This window comes from Macrobrachium rosenbergii, chromosome 16 (genome assembly GCF_040412425.1).
Source record: "Macrobrachium rosenbergii isolate ZJJX-2024 chromosome 16, ASM4041242v1, whole genome shotgun sequence".
NCBI lineage: Eukaryota > Metazoa > Arthropoda > Malacostraca > Decapoda > Palaemonidae > Macrobrachium > Macrobrachium rosenbergii.
Window position 1 is genome coordinate 16,734,081 of NC_089756.1, and position 18,967 is coordinate 16,753,047.

The 18,967-nt window shown below is 47.0% G+C and overlaps 1 protein-coding gene across 3 annotated transcripts in view; it reads right to left on the bottom strand.

The window, feature by feature from the left end:
• Blos4 (biogenesis of lysosome-related organelles complex 1 subunit 4) overlaps positions 1 to 17,874 on the bottom strand; it is a 66,743-nt gene extending 48,869 nt beyond the window's left edge. Inside the window, exon 1 of one of the 3 annotated variants that reach the window (XM_067118456.1) lies at positions 17,557 to 17,851. In XM_067118456.1, coding sequence (XP_066974557.1) covers positions 17,557 to 17,706 — 150 coding nt within the window. In that variant the 5' untranslated portion in view covers positions 17,707 to 17,851. Of the gene's footprint in view, positions 1 to 17,556 lie in introns of all 3 variants that reach the window. The other 2 variants (XM_067118458.1, XM_067118457.1) reach the window with 2 other exon arrangements.
• Positions 17,875 to 18,967: the final 1,093 nt, after the last annotated feature.

Below are 18,967 nucleotides of genomic sequence, written 5' to 3' on the forward strand. Positions count from 1 at the left end.
AGAATACATAACAGATATGGACTTGAACATACCATTTATTTCTATTTTATATATATCAGAATTATCTTGCTGTTAAAATATGAGGTCTACTGAAATGATTACTATAATTATTTAGTTTCAATTCACAAAATTATTTAGCACAAAGCCCATTTTTTATATGGTTTCTGATGTGGCTCATCCAAGAATTCCCTCTGAATCAACCACATCTTTCTGAGGAACCCCATACACATTTGGAGTACTAAAGGAGAGGTATATCTGAGAACTTAAATTAAACATTAAACCTGAGTTACTAAATTTCAAGGTTACCATACACTGACCAAGGCCTATCTTCATATAAATCTGAACCTTGCTTGTTCCAGAAGGTGAATAAAGTAAAAAGAGATAAGACTAAACTGTCACAAATCTACCATACTCTCCAGTCCTCTAACCAATCCCGAAGGTGGAAGGAGTCAAAACTTTGACAAAGCACAATTCATTGCCTATTCTTGAACTGCAATTTCATTAACTCAATCTGCAATATGTACTGTACTGACCTAGCAGTTTTGTTGGCTGACAACCATATGTGCATAATATATACAGTATATATATATATATAGAGAGAGAGAGAGAGAGAGAGAGAGAGAGAGAGAGAGAGAGATTAGGTACTATAAGCAAAGGGCTGAGTATGAAGTAAAAGTCCTTACAATGACTTCCTACAATAAATTTATCATTAACTATGTATTAGCATCTTGAACTGAAAAACTTGCAGGTTTATTTTTGCACAACTGTGGACCAAACTTTTGGGAGATTACTCTCAAGATAACAAAAGCACAAATAGAATAGGGTTATGCTAATTCTTATACAGCTTCATTGGCAGCAGAGGTAACAGAATTCTTCTAAATATTCTGGCAAGATCAAATGGGAACTTTAATTATTATAGCATTGCTAGCTAGGAGGAGGAACTGTGTACCTTAAATTACTGGTTATGGTTGTGCTTTTTAAAAAATTAATAGGACACTGACTTATTACCATTAAGCATACCTAATGATTTTCACAAACTGAACTTAGCCTCCCAGATTTGAGGTTCACCATATTTGCAAACTAAAACAAGAATTTTTCAGTCCTAAGGTGACCCATGTTGATGATTTCCATGTCCTGTGAAGGTTATACAATGTAAAATCGCATTTTTTAAAAGTAAAATGGTATTTTCATTATAAAATAAGTTTTTAAATATACTTACCTGGTAGTTACATATATATAGCTTTATCCATGATTAAATGCATACAGGCAGAAATTCAAAATTCAAGCAATCAATCGAGATAGATGGCCAGGTGGCCATACCTGAGCGCCCTCTACTAGGTACCTAGAACCATTCCCAATTGTCCTCAGAAATTCCATGCCCTGTTCTCAGAGGGGAGGAGGGAGGGACCTTTTATATATGTAACTACCAGGTAAGTATATTTAAAAACTTATTTTATAATGAAAATACCATTTTTAAATAACTAACTTCCCTGGTATATAGCTGATTGACACCCTTGGTGGTGGGTTAGAGAACCAAAACACCGTTGGGAATTCGTATAATTACTAACTATATATTAGCTGTAACCATAATCTGGTTCTTACCTGATAAGGAAGCTGGCTTCATAGTTATCCTGCCTCATTCGCCTGCATTCCTTGAGAAACCCAGCGACCCATCCAGGGGGCTGTAGAAAGTCTCTATGGGGCTGTCACACGGTCCTCGACCTTAACATGACTAGACCACCACCCTTGCTATCCTGGCATAGCCATGGACAAAGAGCTGACCACCTGACCCACTAAAATCACTAAAAACACACTCCATAAAACCTAACTTAGACTTGCAACCCCAGACTGTGGAAGGTTGCAACAACCTTCACAGACAACCTGTGAGTTCAAATCAAGAAAAGGCAAGGGTATAAGGTTATATGTTAGAGGCAGTAGTACCTTCTCCAACTACGGCGCCGGAGGCAACCTACGGACCTAGAGAACAACAATCCTCATATTGGGTCTGTACTTCTTTAAGGTAACAATCTGCGAAGATAGACTTGCTTCGCCAGAATGTCGCTTCCAAAATCGATTTCATCGACTTATTATGTCTAAAAGCCATCGAAGTTGCCACAGCTCTTACTTCATGAGCTTTGACTTTGAGGATTAGGGAAGTTTTTCTCGTCACAGTTTGGTGAGCTTCCCTTATTAAATCCTTGATAAAGAATGCCAGAGCATTCTTTGATAAGGGCAACGAAGGTTTCTTCACCGAGCACCAGAGGTTGTCCGACTGACCTCTCATGTTTCTGGTCCTCTGTAGATAAAATTTTAGGACCCTAACTGGACAAAGGCCTCTCTCCTTTTCCCGTCCTACTAAATGAGACAGCCCTGGTATGGTGAAGGATCTGGGCCATGGTTGAGACGGGTTCTCATTTTTAGCGAGGAAACCTAGTTGTAGAGAGCAGACTGCATTCTCCCCATTGAAGCCTACCATCTTGCTAAAGGCTTGTAATTCTCCTACCCTCTTGGCAGTAGCCAACGCAACCAGGAAAAGGGTCTTCTTAGTGAGATCCTTCCATGAAGCCTTATCGAGAGGTTCAAACCTGCTCGAGGTTAAAAACTTTAGGACTACGTCTAAATTCCAAGAGGGGGTCGGGTTGTCCTTCCTTTTAACCGTCTCATAAGACCTTATGAAGTCCGTGAGGTCTTTGTCTCCCGACACGTCAAGATTTCTGTGACGGAAGACGGAAGCAAGCATGCTGCGGTATCCCTTGATGGTTGATACTGCTAGGTTTCCTTGGACTTTTAAATACAGCAGAAAATCTGCCATTTGAGTTATAGAGGTACTGGAAGAGGAAATGTTATTATTTCTGCACCACTCCCTGAATACGTCCCATTTTGATTGGTACACCTTGAGTGTGGACGTTCTCCTCGCTCTCGCGATAGCTCTTGCAGCTTCCCTTGAAAAGCCCTTCGCTCTTGCCAGCTTTTCAATAGTCGAAAGGCAGTTACGTTGAGAACGAGGAGATTTTGATGGTATCTCTCCATATGCGGCTGTCTTAGTAGATCGATCCGACAAGGTAACGACCTGGGGGTGTCTACTAGCCACTCCATCACCTCTGTGATCCATGGTCTCATGGGCCAAAAAGGAGCTATCAGGGTCATGCGGGCGTCGTTCGACTCCCTGAACTTCTTCATGACTCTGTCTAGGATCTTGAATGGGGAAAAGCGTGCGTGTTTAGTCCCCCCCAATCTATGAGGAAGCGTCCACTGCCACTGCTTCCTGGTCTGGGACTGGAGAACAGTAGACTGGTAACCTCTTCGTTCTCTTTGTTGCAAATAGGTCTATTGACGGTTCTCCCCACAGATTCCAAAGCCTGTTGCACACCTCGTGATGTAAGGTCCATTCTGTCGAGAGAACCTGTCTTCCTCTGCTGAGGAGATCCGCTCTGACGTTCTTCTATCCCTCTATGAAGCGGGTGATCAGAGTTAAATTGTTTGCTTCTGCCCACAACAGGAGATCCGAACGAGTGCCACCCTGTTTCTTGATGTAGGCCAACGCTGTGGTGTTGTCTGCGTTGACCTGTACTATCTTGTTCTGGACCTTCTCCTGAAAGTGGACTAGCGCTAGATGAATGGCCACCAGTTCCTTGACGTTTATATGCCATTTCTTCTGATAGTTTTCCCACAGACGTGAGATCTCGCCCTTCCCCAGCGTTGCACCCCACCCCACATCTGATGCGTCTGAATACAACACTAGGTCGGGGTTCTTCTGTTGAAGTTCGAGGCCCTTTTGTAGTTTGTTGGGGTCGTTCCACCAACTCAAATGATTTTTGATTCCCAGAGGGATCGGAATCCACGTCTCCAGATCTTGGCCTCTTTTCCAAAAGTTTGACAAATGGAACTGAAGTGGACGTAGATGTAGTCTTCCCAGGGGGACGAATTGTTCGATCGAGGAGAGGGTCCCTAGCAGACTCATCCACTCCCTCGCCGAACAGGTCCATCTCCCTAAAAAGAGCTTCACCTTTTCCAGGCAATCCAGAATGCGTTTCGGGGCTGGAAAAGCCCGAAAAACTACTGACTGAATTCTCATCCCCAGGTAAATGATGTCTTGTGAAGGCGTTAGCTGTGATTTGGCTAGATTTATTACTAGTCCTAACTGTTGTATCAACTTCATTGTCACTCGAAGATCCTCCAGACACTTTGCTTGTGATCTGGCTCTGATTAGCCAGTCGTCCAGGTACATCGATATCCTTATTCCTTTTAGATGTAACCAGCGAGCTACTTTCGATGCCACTCGTGAGAAAACGTAAGGATCCGTGTTCAGTCCAAAACAAAGTGCTCTGAACTGATAAGTTGTCCCGAGATGCACAAACCTCAGATATTTTCTGTAGTTCGGGTGAATTGGTATGTGAAAATACGCGTCCTGTAGGTCTATCGAGACCATCCAGTCTTCTTGTCTGGTGCCTGCTAGGACTGACGCAGATGTCTCCATAGCAAACTTGACTTTGTTTATGTACTTGTTCAATGGACTTACGTCCAGAACTGGTCTCAACCCCCGAGTTCTTGGGTACCAGAAAAGTCTGTTGTAAAACCCCTGACGAGAGGTCCTTTACCTCTTCTATTGCTGATTTTGATAGCATCTGGGTCACCTGTTCCTGAAGAGCTACTGCTTTGCTCCCCGAGTAAGTAGTTGTCAACTCTAACAGCTCTGGGGGATCTTGTATCCTTCCTTCAAAACTTCGACTGTCCAGTCGTCCGCTCCCCTTTGGCTCCACTCTTGCCAGAAGTGGGATAATCTGGCTCCCACTTGTGTCTGGAGGATGTTGTGTTCACTTCCTGGGTTTGGTTGTTGCTTGGGGTTCTTACGAGGTTGTCCTCCAGAAGCCATTCTCTGACTCCCTCTCAAAGTGCTCTCCCACGAAAAGGGCTGGCTTCAGCGTGGAGCGCCTCCTTCTCCTCCTTCCTGGCTAAAAAGTTTGCCGGGAGAACCTTCCTAGCAGTCCTTGTAATCAGATCTTGCGTTGATTGCTGTGCAAGAGCTGCTGATAAATCCTTCACCAGCTCTGAAGGTAAGAGTTGTTTGGTTAAGGGGAGCATACAAAAGCTCTGATCTCTGAGCGAGAGTCACTCCTGACGTGAGGGAACGAACACAGCATAGCTCTCTTCTTAATGACACCTGCTGTGAAAAGGGCAGAGAGTTCGACCGTCCCGTCCCTCACAGCTTTATCGAGACAGGTAATAAGGTGCATCTGCGAGTCGTTCCTCTCATCTGTGACCTCTGCGAGAGCTGCGAGAGTCCAATCCATCAAGCTGAAGACTTCAATTGTTCTGAAGATGCCCTTCAGCAAGTGGTCTAATTCCGAAGTGGACCACAAAACCTTGGCCTTTGACAAGGCTGTTCTACGCGAAGCGTCTACGAGTCTGGAGAAGTCCCCTTGGGAGGAGGCAGGAACTCCCAAGCCGAGAGCTTCCCCAGTCTCATACCGCACGCTAGATCTAGAAGCCAACCTAGTCGGGGGAAAAGAAAAAGCTGTCCTTCCCTGTTCTTTCTTCTTCAAAATCCAGCCATTCAGTGTTGAAAAGGCTTTCTTCACTGATTTTGCTAATACTGTCTTCTTGAAGGAAGAAGACTTTTGGGGTCTCCCCATCAAAAACTGCGAGGGCGGACTCCGAGGAACGGGCTGTTGAAAATCATTGGGAAATAAGTCCGCCAACAGCGAAAGTAGTCTCTTCAGATCTGCAGCATGAAGAGTTTCTTGCATCTCTTCCTCCGAGATCTCTTCCAAAGGATTAGCTATATCCGATGTCGAGCGAGTGGGGGAATCGTGTGTAACGACATGTTTGCATGCGTCACGCATGCGTCCAGCTTGCTGCGAGGGAGATGTCGAGCGAGTGGGGGAATCGTGTGTAACGTCATGTTTGCATGCGTCACGCATGCGTCCAGCTTGCTGCGAGGGAGCGTCACGAACCTTGTCACCTCCCGTCACGCTTGCGGCTTGCTGCGAGGAAGCGTTTATGAGAGCTGCAACCTGCAGCGAATCCGCGTCTTCCTTGTTGTTAGCGTCTTGCTGTTCTAACTCTTGTCTTACCCTCTTCTTGGGTCTGTTGACGTCCTTAGGTTCCTTTCCGCGTGGTTTTTCTCTCAGTCCTTGCGACTTGTAAGAGTCGAAAAGAGACGCAAGGGACTGCTGCACTTCTGACAAAAACTTGACTTGTGGTGCCGCTTGCTGCTGAGGAACAACTGGAGATGGCATTGGACGAACTTCTACAACCTAGGAAACTTTGGCTGGGATCCTACGAGGATGAGGTGGTGACGCCGTTTGCAACACGCCCCAATCTGGGGGTGGGGGAGAAGCGTGAACTGAAGTGATATACACGTCTTCTTCCTCCAATGAGTTCTGCGTCTTACGCCTCCGTTTAGGCGCGGAAACGTCGTCTTCTTCCGATAGGAATTTCTCAGGAGAGTTCCATTTGCTGCAAGAAGGTTGTTGGAGCGTGACGGGGGACCTGCGTCTCTTGATAGGTCTAGAAATCTGAGATCGACGCCATCCACGTTTGGGTCTAGCGTCATCCGAAGATGAAGAACACGTCCTCATCTTGCCTTTCCTGCGGCGAGGGGGAGCGTCCTGGGATGCGTCAACAGGATCGCTCGAGGGGACGTCCGATCGTTGTTCAACGTCTCTCACCTCCCTTGGCCTGTCGGCGTTCCTTCTCCCAGGGGTTGGGGAGCATGGAAGAGGCCTAGGGCTAGGAGCGTGACAGACACGAACGGACGCACCCTCCACTGCACTAACACTGTCATTGAACTTTTGTTGTAAACTATGCACTGCCCCCCACATCACTTCTCTATCCGAAGTAAGGGATTGTACTGAAACTCCCAAGGCAGAAATAGCATTCATAATATCCTTCAAGGATGAGTTACTTACCTCCGCTTCCGTCGGCGGAACGGGTACTACTACCTTAGGGCTAGGATCAGGAATATTAGAATCAGACAAGTTAGAAAGGACTTAACTATCAGAAGACCTAGCTGACAGAACACTCGAAGATCTAGCTCTCCTAATTCTGTCCTTCTCCAATCGCTGTACATAGCGATCATATTCTCTCCACTCTGTCTCAGACAAACGTTCACACTCTTTACATCTATTATCAAATGTACACACATGACCTCTGCATCTCTTACATACAGTGTGGGGATCAAGGGCAGCCTTAGGAAGCCGGGTCTTGCATCCCCTCACACACATTCTAACAACAGAGTCAGCCATCTTGAGAATTCAAAAGCAAGTTCCAAATCAGAAACCTACAAACTAATTGACAGAGAGAAAGAGAAATCCAGGGAAAATTAATATCAGCGAAAGCCAAAAACGAAAAAACCAAACAATGGGTACTTCACCAAAGTAGACAAAGTAAACCAAAAAAGAGCGAATTTCCAACGTGTTGACTAGAACGACGGCAGGGAATTTCTGAGGACAATTGGGAATGGTTCTAGGTACCTAGTAGAGGGCGCTCAGGTATGGCCACCCGGCCATCTATCGGCGATTGCCGCGAATTTTGAATTTCTGCCGTGCGCGCGACGAATCGGCGGGATAAAGCTATATATATGTAACTACCAGGGAAGTTAGATATTTAAAAATGCATTTTTCCTAACATCAAACCCCAGGGTCTTTACTTATATGGGGTTACTTTCGGCAAAAGCTGCACTGGCCACTAAAGACTTAACAAGGCGGTGTGGTAGTATAACTACCGGCCAGGTAGTTGGGTGGTTACAGTGGGGGACCCACGCTAACCCCCCGCCCGGCGTCATGCATTCACCTTGCTTTCTGGCCTAGGGCACGTTGTGGGGAGGCTGAGGTGGGCAACCTGAGTAAAGGACCTCCGGTTTGTACGTTAGGAAGAATGCATTTTACTAAAATATGATTTGTTCCTACACAAATACAAACCCTTGGTCCTTTACTTATATGGGGACTCATGACTCGGTGGGAGGAATCTGAGTGTAGGTCTCTGAACGACTGGAAGTTCAACCACACCTTTTGTCATCCTGGGATAAGAACCAGGAGGACATAGCCACTGGACTGTGACCACTGTTATGTGAACTGAAGTGTCACGAGCCAGTCTACTAGACCGTCTCTGCTGTGACGAAGCTACGGTATGTAAGTGAACACACAGTAAGGTAAAAGAGACAGAGAACCTACCCCAGCCACAGAAGAGGTGATCTGAGGACGTCGGGGACTAAGGACCAAAATTAAGAATGGGTTTGGTAATTGGCCCGCAACCCCTTCCCCGCCTTGTAAGGGAAGGAGGGGACATTACATCTAATGTGTACCTGAAAGGCAACAAAGATTAGGATACTCAAGTCATGAAACTCACCTGCGTCTGACATCTGGTTCAGCTTGTATGGCCCAAACTCTCTGCCTGAAGGAAGAAGCTGGATGAAGGGGAGGAAGAGAGAGCCAGTCACTCATCTTTCACGCCCAATCATGCACTTATAACAAACGAGACACAGCACTGTCCTGTACAGGAGCTGGGTAAGTTACATAACTTGTTGAGCAGCCACCATTGGTCCCAAGGAGAAGGTATCCAAGGACCTATGGGTAACGTCCCGTGGGTAAAAAGAGGTGAATGTGGTCTGGCGTGACCACACCTCCATCCTTAGTACCTGCTGAACCGACAGGTTCTTCTTGAATGCTAAAGTAGGCGCAATCCCTCTGATTTCATGAGTGCGTGGATGCAGAGCACTGGCGCCGTCCTCTCCAGCTGCTGCATACACCTTCTTGATAACCTTGCGAAGCTAGAAGGAGATCGTGTTCTTGGACACCTCCTTCTTAGGGAACCCAGTGCTAACGAAGAGTCGTCGACACTCAAGCCTGAGATGCCGAGTTCTCCTCAGATAGTGCCGTAGCACCCGTACAGGACAGAGAAGCATCTTGTCAGGGTCATCATTAACGAAGTCACCCAGGGATGGGATCGTGAAAGACTCAAGTTGAGTGCCAGGGACCGCTGGATTCTGTGTCTTCGCTAAGAACTCCAGGATGAACTCGAGTGTCACAGACGCCCATCCCCTTGAGTGTTTCACTGCAAAAGAAAGTCCCTGTAGTTCACTAATCCTCTTCGCCGACGCCAGGGCAAACAAGAAGACGGTCTTAAGAGTAAGATCCCTGTCTGTGGCTTCTCGTAGTGGCTCGTATGGGGCACGAGTCAGGCTCCATAAAACGAGAGAGACATCCCACTCAGGGGGCCTGGGTTCCCTGGGAGGGCAAGACCATTCGAAGCTCCTCATCAGCAACGATATCTCCAGGGAGGACAAGACATCGATGCCTTTCAACTTCAGGACCAGTGCTAAAGCAGCTGTGTATCCCTTTACTGCTGAAACTGATAGGAGCTTCTCTCGACGAAGATAGACGAGAAAGTCCGCCACCTACTGAAGAGTGGCTCCGACCGGAGAATAACCCCGTCTATGACACCAACCACAGAAGACCGCCCACTTTCCATGGTAAACCACTGCAGAAGACTTCCTGAGGTATCCTGCCATCTCTGTCGCTGCTCGGCGAGAAAAGCCTCTCGCTCGCAAGAGATGGTGGATAACCTCCAGGAGAGAAGTGACAGAGAAGCCTCGGCCTGGTGGTACCGTTCTACATGCAGCCGACGTAGAAGGTTGTGCCAGAGGGGAAGCTCTCTCGGAGTCTCGGAAAGCAGAGCCAGCAGGTCCGGATACCAAGCAGCCTTGGGTCGCTTGGGAGCCACCAGGAACATTTGTAGATTCGTCGACACCAGGACTCTACTGAGAACTGGACGAATCAGACAGAACGGGAGAAAGGCATACACCTCGAGGTTGTCCCACGAGTGTTGGAAGGCGTCTTCTGCAGCTGCCCATGGGTCCGGTATGATGGAGAAAAAAGTTGGAAGCTTCAGGCTGTCCACTACTGGACGGCCCCCCAGGTCGAAGAGCCTGTCCGCCACGCTCTGGTGAAGGGACCACTCGGATCCCACCACCTGATCCCGACGGCTGAGCGTGTCAGCCAGAACGTTCCTCTTGCCTGGGATGTATCTGGCTGACAGCTCCACAGAGTGGGCTACTGCCCACTCGTGCACCTGCACCGTCAACATGTGGAGAGCTCGGGAGACAAGTCCCCCTTGCTTGCTGACGTATGCCACTACGGTCGTGTTGTCGCTCATCAACACCACCAAGTGTCCCATCAAACGGTCCTGGAAATGCTGAAGGGCTAAGAAAGCTGCCTTTGTCTCCAGGACATTGATGTGAAGGCGCTTGTCGTGATGGTCCCACACGCCTGAAGTCAGCAACTCCTCCAGGTGTGCACCCCAGCCCTCCTTTGATGCATCTGTGAAGAGCAGCATGTCTGGAGGTCAAGAGGACAGGTGCGTCCCTATGCAGTGGTTCCTGTCATCCAACCACCAGTCGAGGTCATCCCTCACCCCCTGAGAGATGGGTACGAGAATCGACTGGGGCTCCTGAGACTGATCCCAGAAGTCCCTCAGTCTCCACTGGAGAGACCGAAGGTAGAGCCGACCGTGCGGTACAAGCTTCTCCAGTGACGACAGGTGACCGATCACAACTTGCCACTGTTGAGCTGGCTGTTCCTGCCTTGACAGGAACTGCCTTGCCACCTTCCTGAACATGCTGATGCAAGCTTTTGAGGGAAAGACTCTGCCTGCTACCATGTCGATCATCATGCCCAGATACTGAGTCCTCTGTTTGGGAATGAGATCCGATTTCCCGTAGTTGATCACGATACCCAGCTTGTGACACAACTCGAGGAGGCGAACTCTGTCCTGTAGCAACTGCAAGTGTGAGCTTGCCAGGACTAACCAATTGTCGAGATACCTCAGAAGACATATCCCATGTAAAATGGGCCCAAACTAACACCAGGGTGAACATTCGCATGAACACCTGTGGAGTGGTCGTCAGCCCAAAACAGAGTACCCTGAATTGGTAGACCACTCCTCTGAGGACAAAGCGAAGGTACCGACGAGAGGATGGATGAACCGGTACCTGGAAGTACACGTCCATCAAGTCCACCATCCTCCGTGATGGCTGACAGTACCGTGCGCACCGTCTCCATCTTGAACCGAGTCTGGCGAACGAAATGATTCAGGGGGGAGAGGTCGATTACTGGCCTCCACCCGCCGGAAGCTTTCTCCACTAGAAAGATCCTGCTGTAGAAGCCCGGAGATCGATCCTCGACGACTTCGATGGCTCCCTTGCTCAACATAGTTTCGACCACCCAAAGTAGGGCCTCTCTCCTCTGGGGGTCTTGAAGGTAAGAGGGGAACTGGACCGGTATGTTGGTGAGGGGAGGCGGCGACTCGAAGGGTAGAGAATATCCCTCCCGAAGGATATTCACTACCCAGGTCTCCACTCCATATCGCTGCCAAGTTGCCCAGAGGCGTGATAGGCACACCCCCACTGATGGCAGCATCTGAGGGGGCTCGTTGTCCCTAGTGAGCTCCTCCCCTCTTCTTCTTTGCCTTACCTTTCCTCTTGGGAGGGACAGGTCGGCGAAAGGGACCCTGCGGTTCCTTCCATGGGGGAGAAGAAGAGGTCTGGACTTTTCTCGAGCACCCGTCGAAGCACCAGACTTCTTCGGGGCTGAGGCGCTAGCCTGGCTCACGGTCTGGGCCGCAGGACAAGAAGGCTGTGCGACACCTTTCGTCGCTGCCTGGTGGACAAGACGGTCGCGTTCGTCGGCCTTCCTCTTGTCCATCGCAGCATCCACTTCTCCTCTGGGGAAGAGGGAGGTGGTGTCCAGAACTGGTCCGTCGCGCAGGGAGACTGCAGCTTTGGCGCCCACTGATCTGTAGTTTGGGACAAAACTGCATCCTGTCTCTTCAGTACCAGGTTTGCCATCTGGTGGGCTATAAAAGAGATGGCCTTTCCACCCAACTGGCAAAGACTCCTGAAGGTCAGGTCTTCGTTCTGAGAGCCAGATGAAGACGCAATCCTCGACAACGCGAAGGCCCATTTGTCGAGCCAAGAGATCGCCTGGAGAGCAGACAGAGCTGTCCCCTCCAGGGCATTCAGCTCAGCTTGCGTGAGGAGCGCAGGCTCCCCAGTTAGCTGAGGTGAAGTGGTACCAGGAACTAGAAGAGCTAGGCCCAATTCCACTGCAGTGCTCCCTCCGAAGGCACGTAGTATTTCTTCTGTCTCGGTAGAGGGGGAGGTAATAGCTTGGTGGAGCAAGTCGAGCAAAGCGAAGACGTTGGTCCAGAGACCAAGTCGTTCACCTGCTTGAGGATGCTGTCCGCCAAGGGTGACCATGGTAGTCCAAGGGAGGGTTTCGGTTCCTTCTTGGAAGTGTAAAACTCCTCCATCCTGGACGACCGTTCTTCCAAGGGAGTTGGAAGTGGTTCCTCCAGACCGTTGTGCTGACTAATCAGCGCAACGACCTCAACAAATGCTCTCTGCATTTCTGGAGTGTCCGGATCCCTTGGAAGAGGACCTTCAAAGAGACGGTCTTCCAGAAACGCCCCTCCCGCAGGAGACAGACCCCGTATCTCTGCCCCTGACAACAGAGGTGTACGACCTCTCACTCCAAACCGGACGCCTCTGACGCTGATTGCACAAGGGCCTCAACTCCAGCAATCCTACCGAGCCCCTGTTTTCTCCCGGAGAATCCCGAGGAAGTTGAGGGGGTGGGAGAGGCAGAGCGAACACTACCGTCGCGACCACTGGTATAGCCAGTGGAAGCCACGGACCCCTCATGATCTCCAACCTGCGGTGGAGCGTCGCAAGAGGGCCTAGACGGACTTACTCGTCTGGGAGAGCGACCGTCTTGACGACCAGGGGACGGCCTCCTCACAGCCGATCCACACTCCGACGCTGGACGGTCCTCTGCACTGGAGCGTGTAGAGGAGACCAACGCAGGGGCGCGGACTGCCGATTGGAGACTGCTGTCCCCAGCATCCGGGCGTGTTCCAGCCTTCTTCGATGCCTTCGCAGCAGAGATGTCCATGGACACATTCTCCAACGATCCTTTGTCCGACTTGGACGAGGATGACGGTTTAGGCGGAGGAGGAGCCTGAAGGCTTTTCCCCTTCTCTTGCTCCGTGCCCGAGCTCGCTACAGGAGAGGAGCGGCTCGAGGCCACACGGTCTCCCTTAGGCGACTGTGCCTCCGGCGACGCTCACTTACTTGGTGCTGAAACGGAATCAGTTCGAGAGGATGAAGCCCCTGAACCGTCTGAGGAGGGTACCGAGGTAGCCTTCCCAGCGAGAGATCCAGCGGTCTTCCCCCGAGTCTTCTTAGAGGGGGGAGGATCCACCCTCCCCTTCTTAGACTGACTGGTGGTAGAAGAGGCGGGTGAAGAGGCAGAAGAAGACGAAGACGAGGACGACGATGACGAAGTAGAAGACGAAGATGTAGACGACTGGTGTGCACACTTCTTCTTCTTCTTCTTCTTGATCAGCGACAACACAACATCCCCCAACCTACTGAAGACAGACCAGGGGTCGACGGGGGCGGGGGCAGCAACAGCAGATGACACAAGAGCGCGATGAGTGCCTGGACTCATGCCGTAAGGTGGTAGTAGGCCTCACAGAGGCAGACGCAGGCAACGATGTAAGGAACGTCTGCATGACCGGCACGGGCAAAGGTGGAAGCGTGGTGGGAGGCATGGGAGCGTAGCCAGGCAGGGGCGGGGTGACCGAGCAGACCGGCTTAGCCACCGTCGACACGGAGATGGCTGGAGTAGGGACAGCACCATGTGCATGGTGCGTTCCGACGGTAGTCATCACACTCCCTGGCAGCACAGCGGTGACGGCAGTGGTGGTTAGAGCGTCGATCGTGTGGGTAGTGGGAGGAGGGAGGAGTACTCCTGCTCGTGCAGCACTGCTGATGCGTGCAAGGAGTGATGGCAGATCAGGCGTACCAACCATCCAAAGCGATTCCCGCGCCTGACTCAAACCAGGCACAGATGCTAACCCTGCGGAAAACAAAGACGGGTAGGGCCCCCCCCCCCCCTAACCCAGGGATCAGCGACTCTGGGTGAGGGGGAGAACTAAGAGGAGTGTAGCCTAGGTCCACCGATCTTGCCTCCTCTGTGACTGCAGATGCAGACAGGGGACAGCGAGACAGGCTCAGAACTAAGAATCAGCAGCAAGGAAAGGCCTTCGGGGCTTGGATACGACTGCGAAGGATTCGCAACTGACGGAGTCGAAGGTGCCAAAGACAGCACCTCCGATGCCTTGGTCTCTTTATGCTTGTATCTGGGCCTCTGAGAATACCTATCCCACTGCTCGGGGGACCAAAGCCTACACTCCTCACAAGGTTCGTCTACAGTACAATCAGAAGGGTCCTTACTCCCTTTTCTACACTTTAGGCAAAAGGAGTAAGGATCCAAGTCCGCGCTACAGCGGAAGGCACCACACTTTTTATCCTTACCAGGACATACCCGGTGCACAGGTTTATCAGAGTCATGGGTTTGCGATAACTCATCCATCATCACAAACACGCACAATTATACTCAAGAAAAACAAAACAGGAACAAACACACCATGAAAAGGCACAGCTTTAGCTTCCAGGAAGGTCCGAGCAGAGAGTCAGGAAAACACGTCTGCATCAGACAAGGCCAGAAAGTAAAGTGAATGCATGACGCCGGGTGGGGGGTAGTGTGGGTCCCCCACTGCAACCACCCAACTACCCGGCCGGTAGTTATACTGCCTCACCACCTTGTTGAGTCTTTAGCGGCCAGTTCAGTTTTCACCAAAAGTAACCCCACATAAGTAAAGGACCAAGGGTTTGTATTTTTGTAGGAACAAAGGTATTTTAATAACTATGCTTATTACAATTAACCACATAAAACTTTTATTACATTGTTTAGCCTTTAAGATTAAACAATGTAATCTTTGTTCATACTTACAACTTTCATTAGAACTGTTCAAGATTAATTTTCTTCATATCTCTTAAAAATTCAACTAGAGTAATTTAACCTTTATTTCTACTCAAAATTATGATTAGAACTACTGTATATAACATATATTTTTTCAACTTTACCACCTTGTGGAACAACAAGTGATATGTAATTAAAGTTCAGCAAGGTTGGAAAACTGGACAGAGCCCAGAAATACCCAGGAAATTCACCTTGAAAATTTGTTATGCGCTTATTGGTCACAATGGGACATATAACATTATCCTGAAAATGTCAGAATATGCAAGTGAGTCTTTCTGGGCTTACAAACTTGATGTCTAAGACATTTGGAAGGATCACTTAAGAGGTCACAGAGTATCTACACTGATGTTGCAAAGATCCCGCTTAACTATAAATAGCCCCTTACTGTCCATAAAGAAAAAATACTGCAAACTGTAATAATCATGTGATCATTGTAAGGGCAAAATTAGGTTATGATGTATCCTTGTAATTGTCACAGCCAATGTCAGGGAGCTTTACCCTCCCCAGGTAGGTTAGGATGTGTCCCTGCAATTGTTACAGCCAATGTCAGGGAGCTTTACCCTCCCCAAGTAGATCCTAGTATCCTAGGTCTGCCACGATTACAGTGCATCCTTGCATCTTTCTTACAATGGCCCATGTAAAGTTACATGTCTGCATGTGTGGGGGGTGGGTGGGAAAGGGGCATATAAACATCATCTCCCAACCAGTTAGGATCTTAGGGTTGGTTAAGTAAGGTTAAGATGCAATATTATCTTGTCCTTATCACCGAGACCATTTGAATACATGAAAAATTACCTATATTTTTGCCAGTTATTTCCCTTGTGCTTTTTATGTATTTAAAATATCACTGCTATTAGTGGATTTTTTTTTTTCAGCTATCATATGCCTAGGCCTACTTTAGCCCTTGGAATTTGTATTTAGCCCATCAAGTTTTAATCCTTTTCTGTGCCCCTAGCCTAATCATAATTGTTGGATGCAAGGCTCAAGAAGCAAAAATGTATGGTTAGCACCAATAACAATGGTAAAAACACAAGATTAGCAGGTGGAAAATAGGCCTACACTATTGGTTTCATGTGTGTGATTTGAAATAAATATGTCACAGCCTACTGGCCATCCTCCTTATCTCTATATGTATTGTTAACCTACTATTCATAAGTATGGGAAGCCTTTTCATAAGTATAATATTATTTTGGGTAATATTTTACTTTGAACCATTACTGCATTTGGATGTGAAAATATTTCCCTAGGTTTTACTGTGTTTTGAATATTTCTGATAATCATTTTGTTTGCAAATACGTACTTTTCGTGATAGTTAAACTCACCTTATATCCTACAATTCTGGGGACCACATTGGGAAAAAAAGGATTTTGGGTGGAGTAATACACAAAATGAGTGAAATACAAGGACATTAATCCCACTGACAGTTCACATTCAGATTATGGCAAGTTTGTGCAATGTTTTCAAACCAATCTCATGCATTGGGGTAAGGACCAGATACTCTAGGTTAGGTTAGATTGGTCATTTGCAAATGAAATGATCAGAAACTTTCATAGTACATATTATTAAAACTGGAAAATGATCTTTTCATGTCCAAAATGCAGTACAGTAATGGCTTAAAATAAAATTTTACCTTTTAGGCAACTGGCCACAGTACTCATGTGGGTAATTCTAAGTATTAGCTCCATGCCTGTTTTTACCTTAGAAACTGGTCTTTTCTACACTTTTAGGGCTTCTGATACTGGCGGTGCATTTGTTTGTTGTCGGCCAAATGGAATGTCCCTTCGCTGTGTTTAGTACTGGCCCACGGGGGTACACCTAGGTTAACAAGTTATTGCACTTGCCAGACAGGATATGAACCGTTCCAAACAGATGTAGCCTTGCTCTGTCTTGTGAAGTTCACGTATGGAAACCCCTTGTTGGGTGGACTTCGGGGGTTAATTACAGGTTAATTACATTCGACCCCAAAAATAATGTTATATTGTAAATAAACAACCATAATACTATAAGAAACTGCCATTTCTCGCTAAATACCCGCCGTGTATCTATTACTTAGATCTACCCTCATGTGCACAGGCTAGACTAGCCCGATAGGCACCTGGCAAAAGGCTAAGTTTCATCCAAAAAACACAGCCTCAGTCAATTACCAAATAGGTGGTGCAACCTCTAGCCTGCTGACTCATCACTGAAATGATTTTACTGATAAAGGAGCAGATGCAGAGCAGGGAGACAGGGGTACATGTGAGGAATCCTAACCTTTCCTAGAATGCTGTGTCCTGACCTAACCAGACCTTACCTTCCTAAACTAACTTAAGTTTCCGTGCCCTGACCTGGCAGGGAGGGGGAGAGAGACCCAATTAACGTTGAATATCTCTGTCTCCCTAGGCCTTCTCTGCATACTACCCCTGATTAATTACAAACACGTGCATAGCCTTTGCCCAAATTGATCAAGGGATTATGAGATTAGGCCTATGGCCAGAAGTAATGGCTTTACCCACAATCCACCTAGGCCTAGGCTTCCCAGTAGAACACTCTAAAAAACAATCAATCATGGGCAAGTTTACCTTGGCCTAACCTGGCTGGGCTACAACTGGGCAAAACCTAAGGAAGATTTGTTCCTGATCGGTCTGACATTTTAATGAAGGATCTAAACTATAATTTGAATCTTACTTACCTCAGCTGAAGTGTCTACTTGTAAATAGTCTGCATATTCTGCGGCAGTTTGTTTTAAAATTTCGTCTACCTTCGAACCTTCTTTATTTGCAGACATGACTGGAGAGGTGCAGAGAGATATTAGGTTTAAGTTACAAATGCCACTTCGCATTTGTTTACATTCGAGATGTCAACTTGAAATTTGGGGAGGTGCCGTCTAACATTAGTAATGTTTCTTTTACTATCCTGTAATAATTCCTTCTTGAAAACCCAAACTTTCCACATAACACACACGTTACATCTCTGTCAGCACAGAATTCCCTTGATTTTCGTATATATCAAATTTCCAAAACATAACTACGAGTCACATGATACACATATTTTTCATTTCTGTAAACAAGGTTTGTCTTAGTTTCCGTTCATACAAAATTTCCGAAAAAACTAAACTACGAACGCGTTATCAACAAAGTTGCGAAACCAGTAAGCTACATTTCATTCACTGTATTGTTTGAGAATGATTATATGCAAATTAGTTTGTTTGTTTTAAAAACTTGTTTGAGAGTGATTATATGCAAATTAGCTTGTTTTAAAAACAGCCAAATAATTCGTAGTTATATGTCCGAGGCACGCAAAGCGAGGGTCCTTAATTTCTAATGCCCTCTTTGACCACTGCTCTGTTTCTTTGACTCTTGTTAAGTATGAAATGAAATAAAAGCACGATGTCGTACTTCTCATAGATGTAAGGCACGATCCACAATGAAATACATGTTCTTATGTATTAAAATTATGTAAGTACAAAAACTTTAGAGTTCTCTTCCAACTACTGTGGACTTGTTCACTAAAATGAGGCATAACAAACAACTCAGGAAAGAAAGTAAAGAAAAACAACCACATTACAAAAATCTCAATATGGTAACTTGAAAGCATAGATCTAAATATACAACAACACTGTAGTGTCTTTCGGTAACCTAAAACCTTTGGGATAAAGATCGTCTAAAACAACCCTGGAAGTGTCTGAAGATGGTGTTTATGCTTTGATTGATTCCTGTTATACAGGGAAAGTGGTTGCCCTTTTGTTAAGCGTAAAAATCTATTTCATCCAGTAGATTGGGAAACAATTACAGTTCTATAGCTCTGCATGCCTGGAAAAAAGGATCGCGGAACAGATTTTATTAAAAATGTTTGAGTTACATAAAATTGCTTTGATAGAAATAACACGTGTATTGAAAGAGCTCTCATTCCCTTAAATGTTACCCCTCATGGACACTTGGGCATTGCTGAGAATACAATTATAAGTGAAGAGATATGTAAACGGTCTGGTATTCATAATTACAGAAATATTTCTGATCTTTTATGTTCTTTCAAAATTTAAAGAACTGTTTTAGAACAAAATCTGATTTTTCACTCTTTAGCAGAAGTCTCCAGCGGCTTTC